Source organism: Amblyomma americanum, chromosome 8 (assembly GCF_052857255.1).
Source record: "Amblyomma americanum isolate KBUSLIRL-KWMA chromosome 8, ASM5285725v1, whole genome shotgun sequence".
Lineage (NCBI taxonomy): Eukaryota > Metazoa > Arthropoda > Arachnida > Ixodida > Ixodidae > Amblyomma > Amblyomma americanum.
In genome coordinates, this window is record NC_135504.1 from 19,567,230 (window position 1) to 19,588,641 (window position 21,412).

Here is a 21,412-nt window from a genome sequence, read left to right on the forward strand (position 1 = left end):
TAATTTCGACCGCCTACCTTGAGCGCAGTCGGCGCAAACGCCGCCAATAAGCTCGCCTCGCGTGTCGACATTCCTGCCGTGTTTTCCTTTGCCCCGACTCGCAGCAAACCGGAGGCCGTTCGCGGGTGCTGTCGCGTACATCACTGTCGTTTGAAAAGCGGATAGGGATTACCGACACTGGCTGGACGTGGTGCATATAAACGGTTCAAGGTCACAATGTTGGAGTGCGCTGGGAGTGTCTTTACAACGACGAGGCAGCGGCATTCTAGAGAGCTATAAACAGCGTGGCCCGCGTTGACGCACGTATAGATCAATTAAACGTAGTTTTTATTAATGTTTAAATGTGGAAATGCATTCTTTGGCTCGCAGGCCACATTTTCGCTCAACATCACTCACATGATCATCCAACTCGCGAATTCATGACACAGCGCTTCCATAATAATAATAATAATAATTGGCTTTTTGGGGAAAGGAAATGGCGCAGTATCTGTCTCATATATCGTTGGACACCTGAACCGCGCCGTAAGGGAAGGCATGAAGGAGGGGGTGAAAGAAGAAAGGATAATAGGTTCCGTAGTGGAGGGCTCCGGAATAATTTCGACCACCTGGGGATCGAAATTATTCCGGAGCCCTCCACTACAGAACCTATGCCGTGTACTTATTTCTGCGTGGAGCTTGCTTGGGTGGAAAGTTTGATGTCAACATATTCTCAACAGCCAGCGCTTTCCGGTCAGTATGTATGTACGGCGCCACTGTGAGTAGGCTGTGCGAAGAATAAGGGAGCAGAAATGTGCGACTTTTAGAGACAGTCTATTAATTCCTATTTTCTGAAGTATGTTTTGGGGAAAAGAGGAACACATCGATTAATTCGCCGTCTTCAATTTTCAGACAAATTTTAGGGGAAAACAGGAAGACATCGATTAATTACTCGTCTCTAAATTTCTGACAAATGTTTCGAATAAGATAGGAACACATTAGTTTAACTCGTCGTCTCTCATTTTCTGAAAGAATTTTCGGGAAAACAGGAACATATCTATTAATTATTAATAATAATAATAATAATTGGCTTTTAGGGAAAGGAAATGGCGCAGTATCTGTCTAATATATCGTTGGACACCTGAACCACTCTATAAAGGAAGGGATAAATGAGTGAGTGAAAGAAGAAAGGAAGAAAGAGGTGCCGTAGTGGAGGGCTCCGGAATAATTTCGACCACCTGGGGATCTTTAAGGTGCACTGACACCGCACGTTTTCACAATTCACGTTTTCCCAATTCCCCGTCTCTCATTTTCTGACAAATGTTTCAGGGAAATTGTAGCATACGGATTAATTTTTCGTCTCTCATTAGAATTCTGACAAATGTTTCGGGGAAAATAGGAACACGTCGATCAATTCCTCGTCTCTCATTTTCGTACGACTGTTTCGAGGAAAATAGGAACTCATCGATTAATTCCTCGTCCTTCAATTCATGGCAGTTGTTCGAGGGAAAATAGGAACGCATTCACTGGACACAATACTGCTTACTGTCCCGGGCCTTCGAGTTAAATCGAGACCTTCGATTTGGTCTCTTCGCACTGCTCGAACAAGTTGCACAAAATTGGTTGGTTTTGGGGGGAAAGGAAATGGCGCAGTATCTGTCTCATATATGGTTGGACACCTGCACCGCGCAGTAAGGGAAGGGATAAGGGAGGGAGTGAAAGAAGAAAGGAAGAAGTAGGTGCCGTAGTGGAGGGCTCCGGAATAATTTCGACCACCTGGGGATCTTTAACGTGCACTGACATCGCACAGCACACGGGCGCCTTAGCGTTTTCCCTCCATAAAGACGCAGCCGCCGCGGTCGGGTTCGAACCCGGGAACTCCGGATCAGTAGTCGAGCGCCTTAACCACTGAGCCACCGCGGCGGGTTCACAAAATGGACCAAATGCGAATTGTCGCTAACTGGCCACACGCCGATATCTGAAATCTTTTAGTGGCGTCAACGAAAGTTTAAGGCTGCCGCCTCAATGTGGGCATATCTTAGCTAATGATTTGTGAAAGTAATGATTCGTTTCTTTGATTTCTTCGTCATTTTGGCAGTAAAAGGTTAGCCTACACGTTAATGACAAGTTCGAAAAGCACGCATGCTTAGTTCACTAAATCTGCACGCTTCCAGAAGTGGACCACTTGCTTCCGTCGTTCACCATGACATCACAGTGCCTTTCATAAAGGCGCTTTACGTCTCCGACTAACTCGCCGCCTGTCCGCGCCATTTTATTTCGCCCATAATTTGGGCATCGCTAAGACTAAGCATGAACGGCGCTAAATATTTGCTGTATGCAAGAACTACACACATTACCGCCGCCGTCGCACCCCCAAGTAGCGTCGGCGCCATGACAAATCCCAAGTGCCGCCCCTTACATAAATTTCTTTAGACAGTCTATAGACTGCTCGTAAACTTTGGAAATAAAGTCTACAGACTTCCTATATACAAATTTTATAGACTAGTCTATAGACAATACAAATCCTATATTTAGTCTGTGGACAATCTATAGATTTATGGCCATACATTTTAGTAGAATTGTCTATACAGTACTAATCCTACATATAGTCTATAGACAATCTATAGATTTATGGCCATACATTTTATTTATTTCGAATATACTGCCAGCCTTCATTTGAGGCCTTAGGCAGGAGTGGGAAATACAGATATAATCAAACAAAACACAGCATAAAAGCATTGCAGGACATTTTTCAGCATAGTTTGCGCATGCAAAAATAAAAAAAATGGAGGCACGTGAGTGCTACTTGTAGACCATCGCTGTCAGAGGGAAAATGACAACACAAAAATAAACAAAACAGGTTACACTTTATCTGTTTCCAATAAAAGATTTGCGTATCTATGTTTTTTCTTTAGCGCGCCACAGAATGACTCGGCCTACCGACTTTCCTGTGTGTGTGGGGATAGCAAGTTCTAATCTCGGGCCGTTCATGGGAAATACGAATTTTTGAAACCATCAGTTTTACTACTCTCTTCCTTTAATTTTTTTTTTTAGTGGTGAGATCGCGTTGGACGTCTAGTGACTGGGTCAATATACCTATTCTTGTCTACTCCTAGTTTATCATGGTACAGTAGATACATTAACTTCAACCTCTCTCTACAGCGTGTGATTTTCAGTAGATCTGTCTATAGATAGTCCTCATAATATGAATAGACAATAAAATATATCTAAAATTAGACAAACGAGCCTACAAGTAGTCTATCGAAAGTCTATAGACAATTTTTTATACGGGGTAGACGCAGAAATTACCATATCTGCGAGCTGATATATGCACCGTAATTGAAAGCGACCTCTGATAGGTGCTATAGGCCTGAACTCACGCCACAGTGTGGCGATCGGCGTGTCGCTCGCACCCGCCGCGGTGGCTCAGTGGTGAGGGCGCTCGGCTACTGATCCGGAGTTCCCGGGTTCGAACCCTACCGCGGCGGCTGGGTTTTTATGGAGGAAAAACGCTAAGGCGCCCATGTGCTGTGCGATGTCAGTGCACGCTTAAGATCCCCACGTGGTCGAAATTATTCCGGAGCCCTCCACTACGCCACCTCTTTCTTCCTTTCTTCTTTCACTCCCTCCTTTATCCCTTCCCTTACGGCTCGGTTCAGGTATCCGCCGATATACGGACAGATACTGCGCCATTTCGTTTCCCCAAAAAAACAATTATTATTATTATTATTATTATTATTATTATTATTATTATTATTATTATTATTATTATTATTATTATTATTATTATTATTATTATTATTATGTCGATCGCGATGCGCGCTCTGCGTTACTTTCCTGAAGAGACACGGACGGGAAGCGACGCAAAAATGCGGCAAACGATGTCAAAGGTACGACAGATCGATGGTGAATCATGCGCATGGCGTACAGTGTATAGTACGCTATGTGGTGTTTAACATCCCGAAACGACGCATGGGCGATTAGGGACGCCGTAGTGCAGTGGAGAGCTGCGGTCTATAATTTCGACCACCTGCGGTGACATCGCGCACTGCACATGGGCGTTTTTTGTCTTTTGCCTCCATCTAAACGAGGCTGCCGATGTCGGGATTCCATTCCGCGACCTTGGCATCAGTAGCCGAACGGCAAAGCCACAGATACACCACGGCGGGTGCAAATTGCGTAAAAGAAAACGCACCGGAAAACTTCGCCGTACGGAAGTCCGATCTGTTGCCTCTAAAGTCGGATACAATTTAAGTCTGTGGTGAAGCTCCGCTCGCCCACCACGACAGAAAATTAGACCGCATTTAAAAACTTTTCTTGTTACCGAAAGAATACGCTAATCACGAGAAAAAATTATAAACTCTAAAAGTTCGGTACCTGGCTTGTTAAATATATTCGAACATCAAAAATCGGATATCGTTTACTGAATTGTGATTGGCCAGCGGAGTAACACAGGACGCCGCGGACTGTGCACCAGTGTTTCCAACTGCTTTCTTTTTATACTGTATCTTACTAAAGCACACTTATTGCGAATATCGGTATATAACGAACTTGCGGCGTGTGGCGTTCGATGTCCGTTAAAAATAAGCTCAACTGAAATTCTTTTTTATTTCTTTCTCCGTGGGGTAATAAAAAGGCAAGCTAAATGAACTCGTACACTGCGTACGCAGCAGCACGCACAAACCGCTACAAGGTGGCGCGCGGATCGTCATGCATCCGCCTGCACGCACGCTTCACAGAGCACGGCGACGCAATGCCGAGCGCGGGCCAGTGACGTGCGCGTGTCGACTACGTTTACACGGAGAACACGACGCAGTATCGTGGCGGGGGAATAAGAAGAAGACTAGGGGGGAGGAGGCAGTGCCCAGGGCAGGGCACAGCGGGGAATCGGGCGTGTACAACCCCCCCCCCCCTCCCCCCGTTTTTTGCTGCGCCCGGCGTATGCAAATGAGGCGGTGTCCGGGGGCGAAAGCAAGGCCACTGGCGCCGTGGCGGAACCGGGCCGGGTATAAGGGGCCCGGAACACCGCCGACGCCGTGAGTCGGCACTATCGCCGCCCGACTTCCCCCGACCCCAATAAACAGTCGCGACACGCGGTATACGGCTGGGCGCTGCCACTCTCGTGACCTTGGTGTGGACACAGAAAAATTGCAGCGATACGAGTTTCGCCCCGCCGCGGTGGCTCAGTGGTTAGGGCGCTCGACTACTGATCCGGAGTTCCCGGGTTCGAACCCGACCGCGGCGGCTGCGTCTTTATGGAGGAAGAACGCTAAGGCGTCCGTGTGCTGTGCGATGTCAGTGCACGTTAAAGATCCCCAGGTGGTCGAAATTATTCCCGACCCCTCCACTACGGCACCTCTTCCTTCCTCTCTTCTTTCACTCCCTCCTTTATCCCTTCCCATACGGCGCGGTTCAGGTGTCCAAAGATATATGAGACAGATACTGCGCCATTTCCTTTCCCCAAAAACCAATTAAAATTAAAATTTAAAAAAAATACGTGTTTCAGTGTCAGACATATGAAAGAAACCAGCAGTCATTGAAAGCAGTAAAGCACAGTTACTTTTTGTTATTAGCGGCTTCGGTTTATGGTTTGCGGGGGTTTAACGTCCCAAAACGACTCAGGCTATGAGGGATGCCGCAGTGAAGGGCTCCGTCCCCCCTCTCCCCCTGTCCCTTTTCCTCTCTCCCTCTCTCCACTTATAGAGGAGAGAAGGGAGGCACTGGATGAAGAATGACTCATCAAATACGAAAATGACTCGGACAACATCAGGCCCGCGTTAGAAATGTACAGCCTCCCGAAGAACTACAGGGGGCAAACATGAGGGTTTCGGGAGCTATTCGCTCTCGCGTTGCTCGGCAAAGGCAACCTGGGCCTACACAAGCCCCACCGGTGGCTGCGTTTGAAACGGCCACCTGCCAGTGCAACGGCGTATCGCTTAACCGCTGCGCCACTGCGCCAATAGTGGTATGAGGACTTGCCGCGATTTAACAACGTAACGCATTTTGCACAGTTGTGCACTCAAGAGTTGGAATATAATCAGAAGCGGAGTAGATTGGGGGCTGAAAGACAATGGACTCGGACATTGAACAGAATCATAATTGGAATAGAATCATGCCCGGAATAGAATGGCAAGTGAAAGAAGAATACTATCGCATTTCCTCCGAATCTTGTCCGGACCCCGTAGAGTATCTGTTACGGGCCCAATTGGACTTATTTTTGGGAATGTGGCGGAGAGTTTGAAGGATGCTTCACTCCCGCCACCGGTTGGCCCGGTATTGCACTACCTCCGGGATCGGCCTTGTCTTTAGCGCGTCTTTTCTATCCTGTCTTTCTATCCCATCTTTCAACTCTCCTACTATCTGCACGTGGTAGCGATTGTGGCTCGTCTAGAGCCAGTGAGCAGGCCTGTGCACTTTCCTTTTCTTTCTTCCTGGCAACAACTTCTCTCTCTCTCTCTCCGCATCCATCAAATCGATCTTGCCTAAAATTTTTTGCTCTTTGTTTCATCAATCTTCGTTGTGTTGTTCTTCCTGCTCCATCCTTCTTGTTCCTGCAGGTCTTTTGTTTCCATCGTGTTCATCCGCACGCATCCCGTCACGAGCGCTGCTGTTCCGATAGCGAACTGCGCACTATAGGTGACGAGGGGAACGGAGCCGAGTTTTACGACTCGCACGAGACGTCGCGCGTTCGACCCCCTCCTGCCGAGTGCATGCTTCCGTGCCAGCCAAGCGTCACACGTGTCACGCGTTCCTGGCTTCGAATGCGTCACAAAAACAAACCATGCAATATCGATGGACGCCTGAGTGAGCCGAAGTCTCCTCCTTGTGACAGCCGCCTAGACCTGATTTCCTGCACTCGCTACACGAGACGCTCCCCACGTCGTCAGAAGCCCTAATTCATCATCATCATCATCATCAGCCTTGCTACACCCACCGTAGGGCAACGGCCTCTTCCATGTCTCTCCAATTAACCCTGCTATTTGCCAGCTGCGGCCACCGTATCCCCGAAATGTCCTTAATCTCATCCGCCCACCTAACCTTCAGCCGCCCCCTGCTACGCTTGCTTTCTCTTGGAATCCACTCCGTTACCCTTAAGGACGAGCGGTTATCTTGCCTTCGCATTATATGCCGTGCCCAAGCCCATTTCTTCCCCTTGATTTCGACTGGGACGTCATTAACCCGCGTTTGTTCCCTCACCCACTCTGCCCGCTTCCGGTCTCTTAACTTAAGAGACCGGAAAACAAAGGTTTAACGGCGTTAAACCTTTGTATACGCTTTTATTGAACGGTTGCATAATTTCCTTTTTGGATCAAGGCCTCTTCGGTTGTCCTTTGTACATCGTCATGTCTTGATGGATAAGGTTACTGCACGACGATCAATACTTTTTATTAACCATCCACAAGTATAGAGGTACAAAAATACTGGATCTATCCGGTGAATTAAGTGAAATTTGCCTCTCGCTTCGCAAACTCAATGTTTAATGGATAACCTATAGTCACAAAGCTTCAAGCAGACTATGGGAGGCAGCGTAATGGAGGGTTCCAGTTTAATTTCGACCGCCGGTCGTCGCGGACGGGACCGAACCCACGACCTCAGGACCATAAGCCGGTGGTATTCACGTGACGTCACGGCCGCCATTTTGTTGTCGAGCGCGTAGCTTCAGCAGTGCACACCGCAGCACGAGGCGATAATCTCATTAGACACGCCCGCAGCCTTTCACAGTGCTCCACAGACAACAAATTGGCGGCCGCTGTGACGTCAGTGAATACTCCCTACAGCGGCGGATCACTTCCGCTCCACTGCACACTACAACTCCTGATTGTAGGCGTGGAACAATACCTTATTACGCTTTATAAAACGTACGGTACATCACAGAAGAAGATCGCACCTGTCACGTGGATCCCCAGGAGACGTCGATCATCGAACACTGTGAACGATTCAGCTTTAGTTAATGAGCTGTTGTTCTGCAGTGACTATTTCAGCATTGTAAATCGCATAACGCACAAGAAGAAACGTACAGTTGCGATCAGTATAAACCTATACAACGTTCCAGTAGAAATAACATTGCTGTCAGCCATATACAGTCGAACCTCGTTATAGCGAGACGGTTTATAATGAAATAACGGATATAACGAAGGAATGACGATACGCCTTGCAGGCTCGGTCAACGCGGGCTATAACGAAGCTACGGCTGTAACGAAGTAATCACCGGGCCCCTTCAACTTCGTTATAACGAGGTTCTACTGTACAGAGATTCACAGCGTCATCATACAGAGCATCCCCTGTACAGCCATGTATGCATGCTCATATAGTGCCTAAAGCCCCTCTGCATGAACCCAAGAGTGCCCAGCAGATAATAAGTGAATAAAATATATGTAGGTCCCATATGATATTATAGAGCCTGCGGTAAAGCCCCTGAGACCTGCACAATAAACCGTGCCCCCAGTTTTATTTACATGCTTGTAATAATATACGGTAATTTAGGTTCCAAAACATGATTACAATATGTTTCAGTATGTTTAGGGCTTTCGTCTGTGCACTAGAAAATGGAGAAAATCATAAAAAGTCCGCAGAAAAGAGTGAAAATATAACTCCCTCTTCGCTTCAACTTGTGTTTATTTGCGTTGGTTCTACTGTTACGAGTTATATTAAGCGTTTAAATGAGTTTTAAAGGGACACCAAGTACAACTCCCCCTAACCTACGTTCTTAATTAAAATCGATTCTCAGGCTCTTTCTGGTCATGTTTTTATGCCAATTCTTCAGTAAAGGCGCATTTATTGATGAGGCAATTGGATCCAAAACTTTTCCCGACACTTGGTTCAAACTCTAGACGTCAACATCGAAATGGGCACCGTGATCCTGGTTTCAAAGTGAATGACGGTATTAGCCTAGCCTCAGAGATCCGTGTTAAAAAGATTACACGAACGCACGACAGCTATGCGGCCTTTGCGCTACCTTGCACACATATCTTTCATTTCCTGTCGCGTGAAACATCCTCGTATCACTCTCCTGTTTTGACGCGCCCCGCAGTTCGCGCGCGAAAACCTGTGGCGACACCTACATCTGATTTTTTTTTACCTTTAGCAGCTTATGAAATGTTGTTTTCAGTGAAAGTAGAGCCTTTGTAATTAGAGAACATGTAATCTGTCTACAGCCACTAACTTGCATTGATCCTCAGTGTCTCTTTGACACCTAATGGGATTCATCTGAATACGCTAGCCGGTTTATTATTTTTGTTACGCCCACATTTTAAAGCCTTCATTGACTCCCACCATTTTTTAGAGCACCTGAAGAGAAAAAAATATGTTACAACTTCGACCGTACTCCTTAGACAGCAGCACACGCTATAAGTGCTGCTGAGAATGAGCTTTTTTAAAAGCTATTATAAGTCTTCTATACCATGGCCGCCGCGCCCGCGATTTTGTTGTCCAATATTACTGAACAAATTTTCTATTGCCCAGCCTCCTGAGGATATAGACCAGTGTACAGTGTGTGTGTATGTGTTTTTTGCGAAGTAGAACACTCAATAGTACGTCTCTAGTGTCAAGGCACGAAAGGAACTACGGATGCAGAGACCACGAAAGGTGGTAAAATAAAATAAAAAAATCAAATTCAGGAGGTAGGCGAATACACGTCTGAACTCAAAAATGGCCCTCAAATCTACAGTTATAGCCAAACCAGTGCGTTCTTTAACGGTGCAAAATTATGTTATACATTTAGCACAGGCGTACGGCTACAGTACTGCCTGTACGGTAACGCGCTGCCGTTGCTACTATTACCACGCTTGCCTAGCATCATTTCCCATACATTCGCAGTTACCGTATTTACCGTTATATACGGCGCTAAAACTGTCCACCGTAAAATGAACGCACAACAGCCTTCCGGCCTTTGTGTGCACTTGCACACAGCCGCGAATGCCGAGTATATATATACTGCGTGATATCGTTCACTTCCTGTCGTATGAAAGATCCCGATATACATCGCACTAACTTGCGCAATGACAGAGTATACCTCCGAGAAATGCTGACAGGAAACTCGTTTCGAGCATGCCACGAGTAATTCTATCCGTGCAGGCAATGCTCTGATGGGTGATCGATCACGCGGCAGAAAGATCAGCGTACGTACTCCATGAACAGATCATCATACTTGTTGTTGTTAACCTCATGAAATGGGCAAGTGTCATTTCATCATACTTTCACGGATATAAAAAAGCGTAGAAGCAATCGTCCTCGTTTTCGGAGCCGTGATTTTGCTTTTTTTTTCCCTTTAGTACGTGTATACCGCATAATTCCTGAGCTTCTATGATGCCTAATAAAGTTTCTATTGTCTTTACCTCGTTTAAGCAACGCGACAAATAGCGTAAGGGGGACAGAAAATGACACAAAACAGCTCTTGCGTGTTCCTTTTTTTTTTAAGCCGATAAAAAAAGACTGTTTTCTTCTTTCTCAGCTTCTATGCTGCCTAATAAAGTTTCTATTGTCTTTACCTCGTTTAAGCAACGCGACAAATAGTGAATTGGGGGGAGGGGGGGGGGGGAGACAGAAAATTACACAAAACAGGTCCTGCTTGTTCGTTTTTTTTTTTAAGCCGATAAAAAAAGAAAGTTTTCTTCTTTCTCCTTGTATCAAAAAACAAAACAAAACAAGAACAAGTAAATGACAGCATAACGACCAACTAATGGTCAGCTTGTTTGCAAAAAAAAAAAAGAAAAATCAAATAAACTTACGCCTTTTAGTTATCGTTGTTCATTGTTTTATGCACTATATTTCATCCTGGCATGAGGCTCGAACTCAGAACCATCTTCACACCTATGTAGTTGATGGCCAATTCAACCAATCAAAACATTAACCACACAACATTAACGCGGATAAACAACATGACAATGTTTAAGGGAAGCTCCTCCACTAACGCGTGCTCTGCAACTTTCGTCACTTCCTGCGGAAGTTGCGTTGAAGTTGGTCTCCCGATAATGCCACAACCATATGCCATATAGATTCTCTTACTAAACTGTACTCACCCTGACAAACAGTAAACTAGTGCCTCGAATACGCTAATGCCATTCAGCCCTGACCCAAATGACACACCCGAGCCTGTTAAGAGCCTTATGAGCAAACTTTTTACTCTTCCTCATATTGGGACATTTTCGTGTTGAAGGCCACCCACTTGCTTCCACAATTTTTTTCTCTATTAATTTTTCTTTTCATATATGCTATTAACCAGAGCATCAAGAACTTGCCACGCAACTCGGATCGACCACCATAGAACAATGTGACCCCTGCGAGCCTGTACCGTCACGTAATTTCCCTTGCGCAGAGTCCAAAAATGGAATGGCCTGCTCACCCAAGCTGACCCCTGGCAAGTTCATTCACGACGTGTTTCTTCTTTTTTTTTCTGTTTCCAGTTGCTACTGCTGCATTGCCAATTCTACTCGTCAAGTGCTACAAATTGAAACATTCAAACATAAATAAAACAACAACAAAACAGGTCAGCTGCAGCTAGGTTTCTTTTTTTTTTTTAAAAAAAGGAACGGTTAGTCTGAAAACGTCTCTGATTCATGCGATTGCTTGTGGAATGACTACAACTGTGACGAGTCGACGCGTCTGCTGATCGCAGATATGTACAGTCGTAAGCATTACAAAAGGTTACAAAGTTTGGGCAATCGCTCACCGATTACTCCTTATGTGTGGCAAGCAATGTTTTTTTTTTCTGTTTTGTAACTAGCTTTCCATTTGGTGTGCAATATCCAAAAGTCATTCTCAAATTTGTGCAAAAAGTTTCGTTACCTCTCAGATTGCTCACGACTGTGCCACGACGGATGCTATATACGCTAACACATGGTTTAATATGACGCTACCACTTCCTTAACCATAAAGCATTTCATGCCTCTAGCCTTATCAGGAAGCCGAGATACTGCTGCAGCACTTTCACCATCCAGTATCTTCAAAGCGAAAAAAATACATTTTTGTATGCTTTGTGCCACGCAAAGAAAAAAAAAATACTTTCAACATTTGCTTCTTTTATTGCTGTTTTTTTTTTTACGGCTGGCGCATTTCCTGCAGTAGTCTAAAAAAAACAGCAAGCTTAGGTCGGTATTTCGATAGGGAACAGAAACCGGACAGCGTTCATCAGCTTACGGCTCTATTTCTGTTGGGCACACAACTTTTTTTTCTTTTATCTCGTTCTCCGCGGATCGTTTCAGGCTCGCAGCGAAACTGAAACTTTACTCTCAAAGAGAGGCGAACAAAAAGGAAACTTCACCGCATACGCGACTGCACGGCATATGAAACTACCTGTACACGACACCCATAGCTGCAGCAATGGGTCAGCAGGTGTGAGACAACAGCAACTGCAATTCAAGGTGACGCGCGTGCGCCGAGCGCAAAAAAACACACTCACACGGTCGGAGCATTATTAAAAGGGAGCGCCAACGGCAGTTTCATGACGCGGTCGCAGGTGCGTTGGGAGGGGGGGCTGACGCTAGGTATGTGTCCCGGTCCACGATCTCCGGAACAGCTGTGTCACGTTCTACGCCTCGCCGACGCGGAACGCCCGAAAAACCGCCCGTTAGAACTCGGCCGCTTTGATTCGCGCCGACACAGGTCGTATTCGAGCCACGGGTTTCGAACCGGGAGCCGCATTTGGACCCGCGGCCCAACATTCGACACCGGCTGGGGCCGGCACGGGCGCAGGAAATCCGCGCGTGTAATCTCGTCGGCTGCTCCGCTCCAGACAGCGGCTGCGCAGTGCGCCCCATAGCAGACGACGCGGGGGGCCGCGCGGCGAAGCCTACCTCACGCGTCAGCTGGTGCTCGGATTCTGCCGGCCGCGGCAGAGCGAAACACACGCACGGCGCGCACAAAACGTGCAGATACTAGTACAGGAACGGAAGTTTCAAGCTCACCTTTGAGTTTCACGAGAGCTCGCCGCAGGCTCGATCTGCGACGCGCAAACACACACGGTCCCGGGGGCGCTCCGACGAGCCTTCGCAGCTGAATCCAACGCGGAGACGACGACTTGGCCGAGGAAGAGGAATCCGTGTCAAACCACAACACCGAACGGCCGGCATCTCTCGACGGCATCACGTATTACGAGAGCCAGCCGAAGCACACACACACACACCAACGGTCCCACTACTACGACCGCGTACGAAGGCGACGGAGTGTCATCCTTCTCAATTTTTTTCAAACGCTTCTCGCTTTCGACGGAGCGCAACCGCGGCACCTCCGTGTGTGACGGGAGCGAGCGGAGGACGAACGAATGAAACCAAAAGACAAAAACGCTTAACTTGTGGGAGCGGCCCGCTTGCCCGACCACACAACTTTTTGATATTGCTCAACAGCTCCTCCGTGCGCGAGCTAGGCCTAGGCCGAGCTACTGCTCGCCGTCGTCTGCGATCGTCGCCGGCGCGCGCAGGAAGCGAGGAGGTGTGGGGGCGTCCGTCCGTCCGTCCCTGCTTCTCGAACCGATCGGGCGTACGCGACTCGTCGAACGCTCTTTTTTTCGCCGCGAGTTGTTTTAAGGTACGATCAAAAGTGACCTACCTTGGCTTTCCTCCTCGCTGTCTTCCGCCGACGAGATCGACGCACATTTCTTGTTGTTTTTCACGCACACACAAACTCGTACCCCCCCACACTCCGCTCGCGCAGCAGCGGGCCGCGACGATCCGGATGTTGTGATAAGTCACGTGACCTCCGCCGACCGCTGGTCTCGACCAATGGGAGGCAGGCGCGGCAATCCGTCCCGACCACAAACGCTGCTTTCGGGTCGTCGACGGACGATTTTCCCTCGAAGCGCTAATCCAGCGGCATTTTCTATTTCTTTTTAAACCAAGCTTGTTTGGCACTTCGATCGACACGGGTACCACCCACAACACGTGCTGCGCTCAAAGGCCTCGGCGCAGCACACGACAATCGGTCGCCATTGCTGCGACGACGCGGTTTAAGAAATGGCGGAAGCGCACTCCCGACAGCGCAGCCGACGTGACAACGTTAAAACACGCTCTCTTTTCTTTTGCATGGAGAGGCACACACCAAACAACGAGCTGAAAGGAAAACTACCGTCGCTTTCTGAGCGGCGGCCAAAGCCACTTCAGCCCGGGAGGTGAAGGGAGCCTCGGGTTTTGGAAAAGCAGCCAAAGCCTGACGTCACCGGGGCGAGCTCTGCTGCAACTTCGAGGCACCTACCGCGCTATAAAGCGAGGGATTTATTTTTAGCCCTTCTCCGAGGGGAGCGCGGATTAAAACGAGCTCCGGAGCGTCCGGCCCTGCAGCGCTGGCACACATTCTTCGTTTCACCAAAATATTTACGCCAAAGCGACGTCAGCTCTGACGTGGCGCGCTGGTGAGCCTGACCAGACTTTTTTTTTTCTTTTTAATCGTCAGCGAAGCGCCGGCAGCGGTTGCCGACGTATTGCGCGCGCTCCAGAACTGCTCGCCGAGCTGACGGCTTCGCAATTCCGACGGTTGGGCCTAGCTCGCCGTGGGCCTAGCGTGCGGCTCTGGTCGGGAATGTCGTCAACGCCCCCAGACTGCGACAGCGATTCGTCGAACGAGAGGCAGCGGATGCGGCGGTGGTCGTTTATTTGGCAGACGCTCCTGACGCGCCGATGAAGTGGTGGGCTGGTAAACCATCGGATACCGAAGTGAAAGGTTGCAGACGCCGGCAGTGTGCAACGTGTCGACGACCTCGCAAGCCCGACGGCAACTCCAGTAACGTATTGTCGTTTACGTTAAGCAAAATCGAGTTTATAAATGACGGCAGCGGTTAACGAATCCTGACGGCACTGAATAGCTGGTAGCACATAAACGAAATTCTGGCAGTCGTAGCAGACACCGGTGCCAGAATTTTACATTTGCGAATAACTTTGGACAAGGTTTGCACCCCGAACATATACGCGGTAGCAAACTGCCAAAACAAAAAGTGACCTCGGTGGAAAAGTCTACATTTAATTCTGAACTGAACTAAAACCTAGGGAACACCTTTGGTTAAAAGCCATTCATTTTTTTTCAAACTTGTAACTAGATTATAGCTAAGCTAAACTGTTACCAAGCAGATAACAGCAGTAAGCACCAAGGCACAGAGGTTGCAAAAATGTTATTTCTATTTTTCACATCTAGTAAGACGGCAGCACCCAAGACAGAATTATCCGAACTTCCGCGGTAGATCTGCCAGAAGGCTTTCGATTACATACCTTTAGTTCACTGACCGCAGTGCAGAGAGCTTCTCGCAATTTAATGCCGCTGCTCTCAAAGTATTTTCAAGCACAATAACAAGACAGGATTCTTTCCCTTTAGCTTTTTATTACAAGAAAAAAAAAATGTTTGGAGGTCTTCTTATGCTCACTTTCACAAACACCTTCCAGGCACTCCCAAGCCCCGCCATTAAATGGCAACGGCGTTCTCCAACGGTCAGTCTCTCCAGTCCGACTCCACACCAGTGCACACACAACTCACAAGCACTTCAAATGCACACGCGTAACAAGAAAAAAAAAAGCACACGTTCAACGTCACCATCCTGCTCTGTGCGGTGTCTGCAAAAGGTACAAAACGTCCCCTTTCTCTCTCTCTCCCGCCTCCTCACTTACTTAATTTAGTCGCCATAATTTGTAACTTGTCTAACTAGTGCGAGCGGTCACCTTGCTGGCAAGTCGAAAACGCTGGCTCGCAAAATATTTACAGTTTGCCTCCCAAGAAGAAGTGGACGCAGTGGGAAGCTCCGACGACACTGTGCAAGCGAAAAAGCGTGCAATGAAAGGTGGATATGACAAAAGATTTGCTCTTTGCATTTCTACTAGAAAAAAAAATTAGGGCGCAATACAATGCCTCGTGTCTGGCTAGGATAAGTTACCCAAGCCCCTCTGGCACCTTTTGAACCTGCTGGAATTGCGGTTGTCGAAAACTGCAATGGGAATGCTCACGAGAGTGCACGGTCGGTGTCGCTCTGGCAAATTCTACACGATTCTGAAAGCCTGCCGGCTACCGAAAGAAGCACTGTGAAGCTCAATTCACCAAAAAGGGGCGACTCAAAGTGCTCTGCTATAAAGCATATAAGACGAAGGACATATGTAAACCTGCCACAACACTTGCTTTGTTGACAAAAGTCAACAACATTAACTAGAAACGAAGAAACAAGTGCAAAGTTGTCGGCATCAGGTATGCGACTCCTAGAGATACTGTTGCTAAGAAACAGATTATAAAAATCTCTGCCGAAGTATGACAGTCCGCAATATCACCTATTTTCTGTGGCCCGTTAGCTAACAAACCACATCACATGCTGAAAAAAAGAAAGATTTCAAATAATTTCAACGAATCAAAAATAAAGGAAAGCCATTTCCAGCACTGCATTTGTATCCAAACTAGCACCTTCCAAGAGGGCTCAGCAAGCTAGGGCTAGAAAACGTTGGATGTCATAGAGATAACACAAAATCTGACCCAATTCCCCCAAAGGAGCAACTAAATGACGAGCTACTAAAACAAAATACTGTGATTGTGCGCAAAACTGACATATAATAAAAGCTTGGGATCTTAAGGCTGCTGTCTGTGTCCTAATGCAAACTTTCAGCACGAATGCTGGCTATACAGCATGCTAGTAAGAAGGAAGTCGAGAAGTTATTGTTCTAAAGGTATGACACAACATATCATGCATGTGCTTTCAACGGTACATGCTAAGCAATGTAAGCTATCAAAACAAGAAGCAACACTAGTGCTCTCACATTCCTGACATTAACAAAAAAAAAATTCAATGGTGCTTTCATGTCCTTCCAGAGAACTTAGTGGACTTCAGCCTAACCAGGTTTAAAATGCCAACATAAAGGGCGACTGAAGCGGCTTTAGAATTTGATGAGTTTGAAAGGGCCGAATTAGTGAAACATGCTAGTAAAGCCTGTGAAATCGTTTTAAGCTAGCGTTTGAGATGGTGGCGTAATCGCCGAATAAAGCGACGTCAGTGTTCAGGCTTCTCTGCAGTGCACAGCGATGGGCAGAGGCCCCGATTATGACGTCACACACGACGGCGCTACGTTTTCAGCGAAGCAATGGTTGTTTCATGGAAGAAAACCAATGCCGTCGAAGATGAAGCTCACAAAGCACTGGACGACGCACAGCAACGTGCAGGTGAAGACAGCGGACATCAGAAATTTAGGCGACAATGACGTCGCTGCAAGTTTCCCTGCATTCACTAATGTAGTGAAGAGAAGCCTGAATATAGTCGTGGTCTTCATCGATGATTGTGTCACTATTTTAAATGCTAGTGCGAAAACTCTTTGTGTGCTTTACCTAGAAGCTTCCTAGATTCGAATACTTCAATAACCTCGAATTCTGAAAAAAACCATTTCAGCTTCCCTTTAAACAAGTCTCGATGTGGAACCCTTTCTTCCGAATTTCAAATGCTAGGTGCAAATTGCCACGCAAAAGCAGTCAGCTAGGTTGCATCTTCACATACGGTTCAAACTGTGTTGTGCCAAGGCTACTAACCAGTGACATCAAAGTGAATTATCAGTAAACAACGAAGCATAAACAAAAATATAAAAAGACAATACACAAAACTGTGCTCTACAAAATAATGTTAACGCTCTGAACATCTACTCTTGTACATGGCTTTAACCACAACCTTTGCAAAAAGCAGTTTTGCCTGCATGTTACACAGCAAGGCTTGAATGGTGTTTGCTGCTTCATGGCTCGAATTAAAAGTTGTAAAAGAATAAATCTCAACAGTTTTATCCTAGATCACACAAAACAACAAATTATGAATACCTTTCAGTTCAAATAATCTGGTTGCGAGCAGATACTACATAACATATTCTCGAATATAAGCCCGTTTTGTTTTTGTTTTCTCCCACAGAACCGCTGCTTAGAACTGGTCAGCTTTGTCTACGTCATGTTACCATCAACAAGTTCAAGAAATTATATGTTGAGGTGTACCTGGAATACTTTTTGCTCATTTGCAAATATGGCTCTGACCTCAAGCAATTGTCTCAGCCCATATTCAAGTAAATACAATGAATCTGGTTTCACAAAAATAATAATAAGATAACAGGCCCAAAAGATGTATACGTCTTAGGCTTCAGGGCAAAGTCGACAGTTCCAAAAAGTTTATATCAAAAAGAGCTGTTTCCCTCCAGAAAAGTTCTACGAAAAAAAAAAAAAAACATCTATTACGAGGAGTATTTCCAGCTACAAAGTAACATCACTAATCAGCTGAACACAAACTCCAAAAATCCCTGGGTAGAGGAACAAGAAAAAGGAGGAACTGTCACAATTCTTGTTCTTGCAGAAATAAATTCAATAGTATTGTCAATAGGACACAATCGGCACACATCGCACACTCTGGTCCGTCAATGAACACCACTCGTCGCCAAAAGCTTGCGGACAGCAACATCGAAGCAGCAACTTCTCCCTACGACCACTTGCAAAGGAAGCCAGCACGAGCCAACGGACAGCCAGGAAAGTGCCGGCTAAAGCCATCATTAAGAAGCGTCGTCAGCTTGGTTATAGGTGGCTTTGCGAACTTCATCGATGGCCTTGCACCAAGCCAGGGCATAGCCTTCGGGATCTTCTAGGTAGTATGTTCGGTTGGGCTGCAAGGATCCATAGCATACAGACATACACATTTACTTTCAAGTTCTAAGCGGGTTAACGACATCCTAGCCGAAATCAAGAGGAAGAAATGGGCCTGGGCAGGGCATGTGACGCTAAGGCAAGATAACCGCTGGTCCTTAAGGGCAACGGAGCGGATTCCAAGAGAAGGCAAGCGTAGCACGGGGCGGCAGAAGGTTAGGTGGGCGGATGAGATTAAGAAGCTTGCAGGCAAAGGGTGGATGCCGCTGGCAAAGGAAAGGGTTAAGGGGGGACACTGGTCTTATATCTATTTTCCTTATTTTTAGTCCAATCCTAATGAAACTGTATCAACTTGGTCAGTTTTTTTTACTGATTTCAAATATGAAATTTCTTTTTAGATTAATTTGTTAGTTCCTAAGATAATTAATTTTAATTAGTTATTTATTAGTACCTCGGTATAAAAGAAATAGCTCAATAAAAAATAATTTTTAACCCATGGCTACATAGTATGGTGAGTAAAGAGTGCAATAATCAAAGCAGTTTTTCTATTTTGCCCTTGTTAGTAATCTTGCAGCACTTAGAATAGCAGCATTCAAAGTGTGAATATCGTGCATCGATAAACTTTGCAAAATTACAAATTCTTGAAGCGTGATTGAACAATTGTGCTTCGATTATTGCATACATTGTGCCTTCAGCTTCACTTAGCAAACAGTATGACATGTCTATCTGTCCTAGACGTTGAGATATTGACGTACTAAGACAGCCAGGTGTCCAAAATTTTCATGATGTTAAATCGCCTGCTCTTGCACAAATTGAGCCCACACAGTGATCTAAATTTAATATTATGGTCAAAATACCAATTTCCTGGAGGAGAAAACTGGTAGAGTTGAACAATAATAGCTATAGGCTTCAAAAATGTCATTTCAAAAAATTGATTTTTAGGTCATTTTTCGATCCCAAAGACCAGTGTCCCCCCTTAATTGGAGAGACATGGGAGAGGCCTTTGCCCTGTAGTGGGTGTGGTCAGGCTGATGATGATGATGAAACCTTCTTCTATATTAAAGCATGTGCTAAGCTGTACAAGTTCAACGTTCGGTATTCAGCTGCTGAGCAGAATACGACGGGTTCGTATTCCAGCTGTACAACAGCCACATTTTGCTGGAGGCGAAATTAAAAAAATGTCCATTTGCTGAGCAATGCAGTGCAAGTCAGAGCCCCAGGTCAATTTCTCAGGACTTAGTAATAGCATTACCAGTTCAGTGCCCCTTAAAGTGGAAAAAAGCCACAGATTAACCCTGACACTGTAGTGTGCCATAATTTAACAGATGAGGGTCCCCTATCACGCTTGTCTGGAGCACTTGGGTGGAGCTGCTTTGCTAGAGGCAAGACACTTGTGCCTGTGCGGTTATGTCTACTTAGCTACTTACCTACTTAGCTACTTACCTAGCTACTTAGTTAGGTTATGTCTACTTTGTGAAAGTCAATGCATGCTTTAGAAATTGACTTGTATTTCCTCTGCACGGCGCCACTCAAGCTCTCCAGACAAATGTGATCGGGTCTGTACCATATATCTGTACCGTGTAAATGATGGCGCAAATCTTTTTCCACTGATAACTTTAGTACTTCTGAGTTCTCCAATACTTAGATTTACCATAAGCAGCTGAGACTATCATGTGCAAAACACAGGTTTGGCAAGACCTCACTTTGTGCTGGCGGACAACTACATTTCTTAAAACAAAAATTACAATTTGCTGATGGCATTTCGTGCTCTTAGGAACCTAACAACTCGCAGTAAGTATACTAATGCATTCTCTCCTGAGAGCAAGCTGAGGTAAAAAGGGACATGTTTGTCACAAAATACTGTAAAATGCTTTTTTTCTTAATTTCGCGAGTTTTCTGCATGAAAATAAATATGGTTTACTGTGACAACTTCGTCAAATAGTTCACAAAAAAAGAATCTCCTTGGTTCACGAGTACGATGTTATGTGCAAGATGAGCATGTCCAATGTGAGGGCGACACAAGAAGATTTCAATGAAGTGTTCCTGGTGCTGACCAGACTTTCGAGGAATGGCAGTTTGTTTTTTATTTTATCATTGCAAGTGGACCTGCCTTTTTTTATTAATTTACTCTCTAGTTGTTTTAAGCAATCTTTGTCCTGAATATTTACTTTCTCTAGTTTGTTTTGGCGAGCCCGTGTTCCACAGGCGTCTGCTCTTTCGTTAGCCAAGTCACAGGAAACGGATGAAAAACAAATCAACTTTTTAAATTTATCGGACAGCCCTTTGTTACAAAATTTACAGACAAATGGAGCCACCACACTGTTTGCCATGAAGCTCAGCTTCCCCATTCATGCTCATTGATGCATCACTGTTTGAAAGGAGTACAAACAACCCTGAAAGCCTGTGCTTGGCTTCTGCTTCCAATGTTGCTTGACCCAAGAGCCTCCCAAAAGTTGAGTGGAAAGCACGCAAACCGAGAGGTGCTTCACATGCCTGCACCTCAACAACATTCACCCCACTGGTTTCTCATTTAGGCAAAAATTTCCACTCGAAATAGCGTCACACATGAAAGCAATGACCCGACTATGACCAGCGACGAATTCCCCTCACCAGGAATGGTTACCAGAACCCTCGAGGGGCGTCAGCCCCAATCTTGCTGAACTTAGAATTCCCTTTTAGTGTCCCATTAAAAAACAAGGCTAAGCCAAGTGCCACCCTGGCCACGGGTGAATTACATCCGCATGTAGTACATCCCTATCCGCACAGTGCGGATCATAGAGGACATCCTTATCCACACAGTGTGGATCATGTCCGCATGTAGTACATCCCTATCCTCAGAGTGCGGATCATATCCGCATGTAGTACATCCCTATCCACACAG

General features: G+C 46.1%; 2 protein-coding genes and 1 pseudogene across 14 annotated transcripts in view; 1 reads left to right on the plus strand and 2 right to left on the minus strand.

Moving 5' to 3' along the window:
- Positions 1-14,123, minus strand: part of Mrtf (Myocardin-related transcription factor) — a 228,713-nt gene extending 214,590 nt beyond the window's left edge. The window contains exon 1 of one of the 2 annotated variants that reach the window (XM_077634035.1): positions 13,519-14,123. Coding sequence is in view for 1 of the 2 variants with exons in the window: in XM_077634032.1 (XP_077490158.1) it covers positions 12,879-13,056 (178 nt within the window). In the remaining variant the exon portion in view is untranslated. Of the gene's footprint in view, positions 1-12,878; positions 13,468-13,518 lie in introns of those variants that run through there. The other variant, XM_077634032.1, reaches the window with a different exon arrangement.
- On the plus strand, positions 6,131-6,283 carry LOC144102900 (U2 spliceosomal RNA; annotated as a pseudogene).
- A 1,133-nt stretch (positions 14,124-15,256) lies between the features above and the next one.
- The window catches only part of Pdk1 (Phosphoinositide-dependent kinase 1), a 33,791-nt gene continuing 27,635 nt past the window's right edge, over positions 15,257-21,412 (minus strand). For 9 of the 12 annotated variants that reach the window (XM_077634044.1, XM_077634043.1, XM_077634039.1 and 6 more), the window contains one exon: positions 15,257-18,551. In XM_077634044.1, coding sequence (XP_077490170.1) covers positions 18,441-18,551 — 111 coding nt within the window. In that variant the 3' untranslated portion in view covers positions 15,257-18,440. The remainder of the gene's footprint in view (positions 18,552-21,412) is intronic. The other 3 variants (XR_013307918.1, XR_013307917.1, XR_013307919.1) reach the window with 1 other exon arrangement.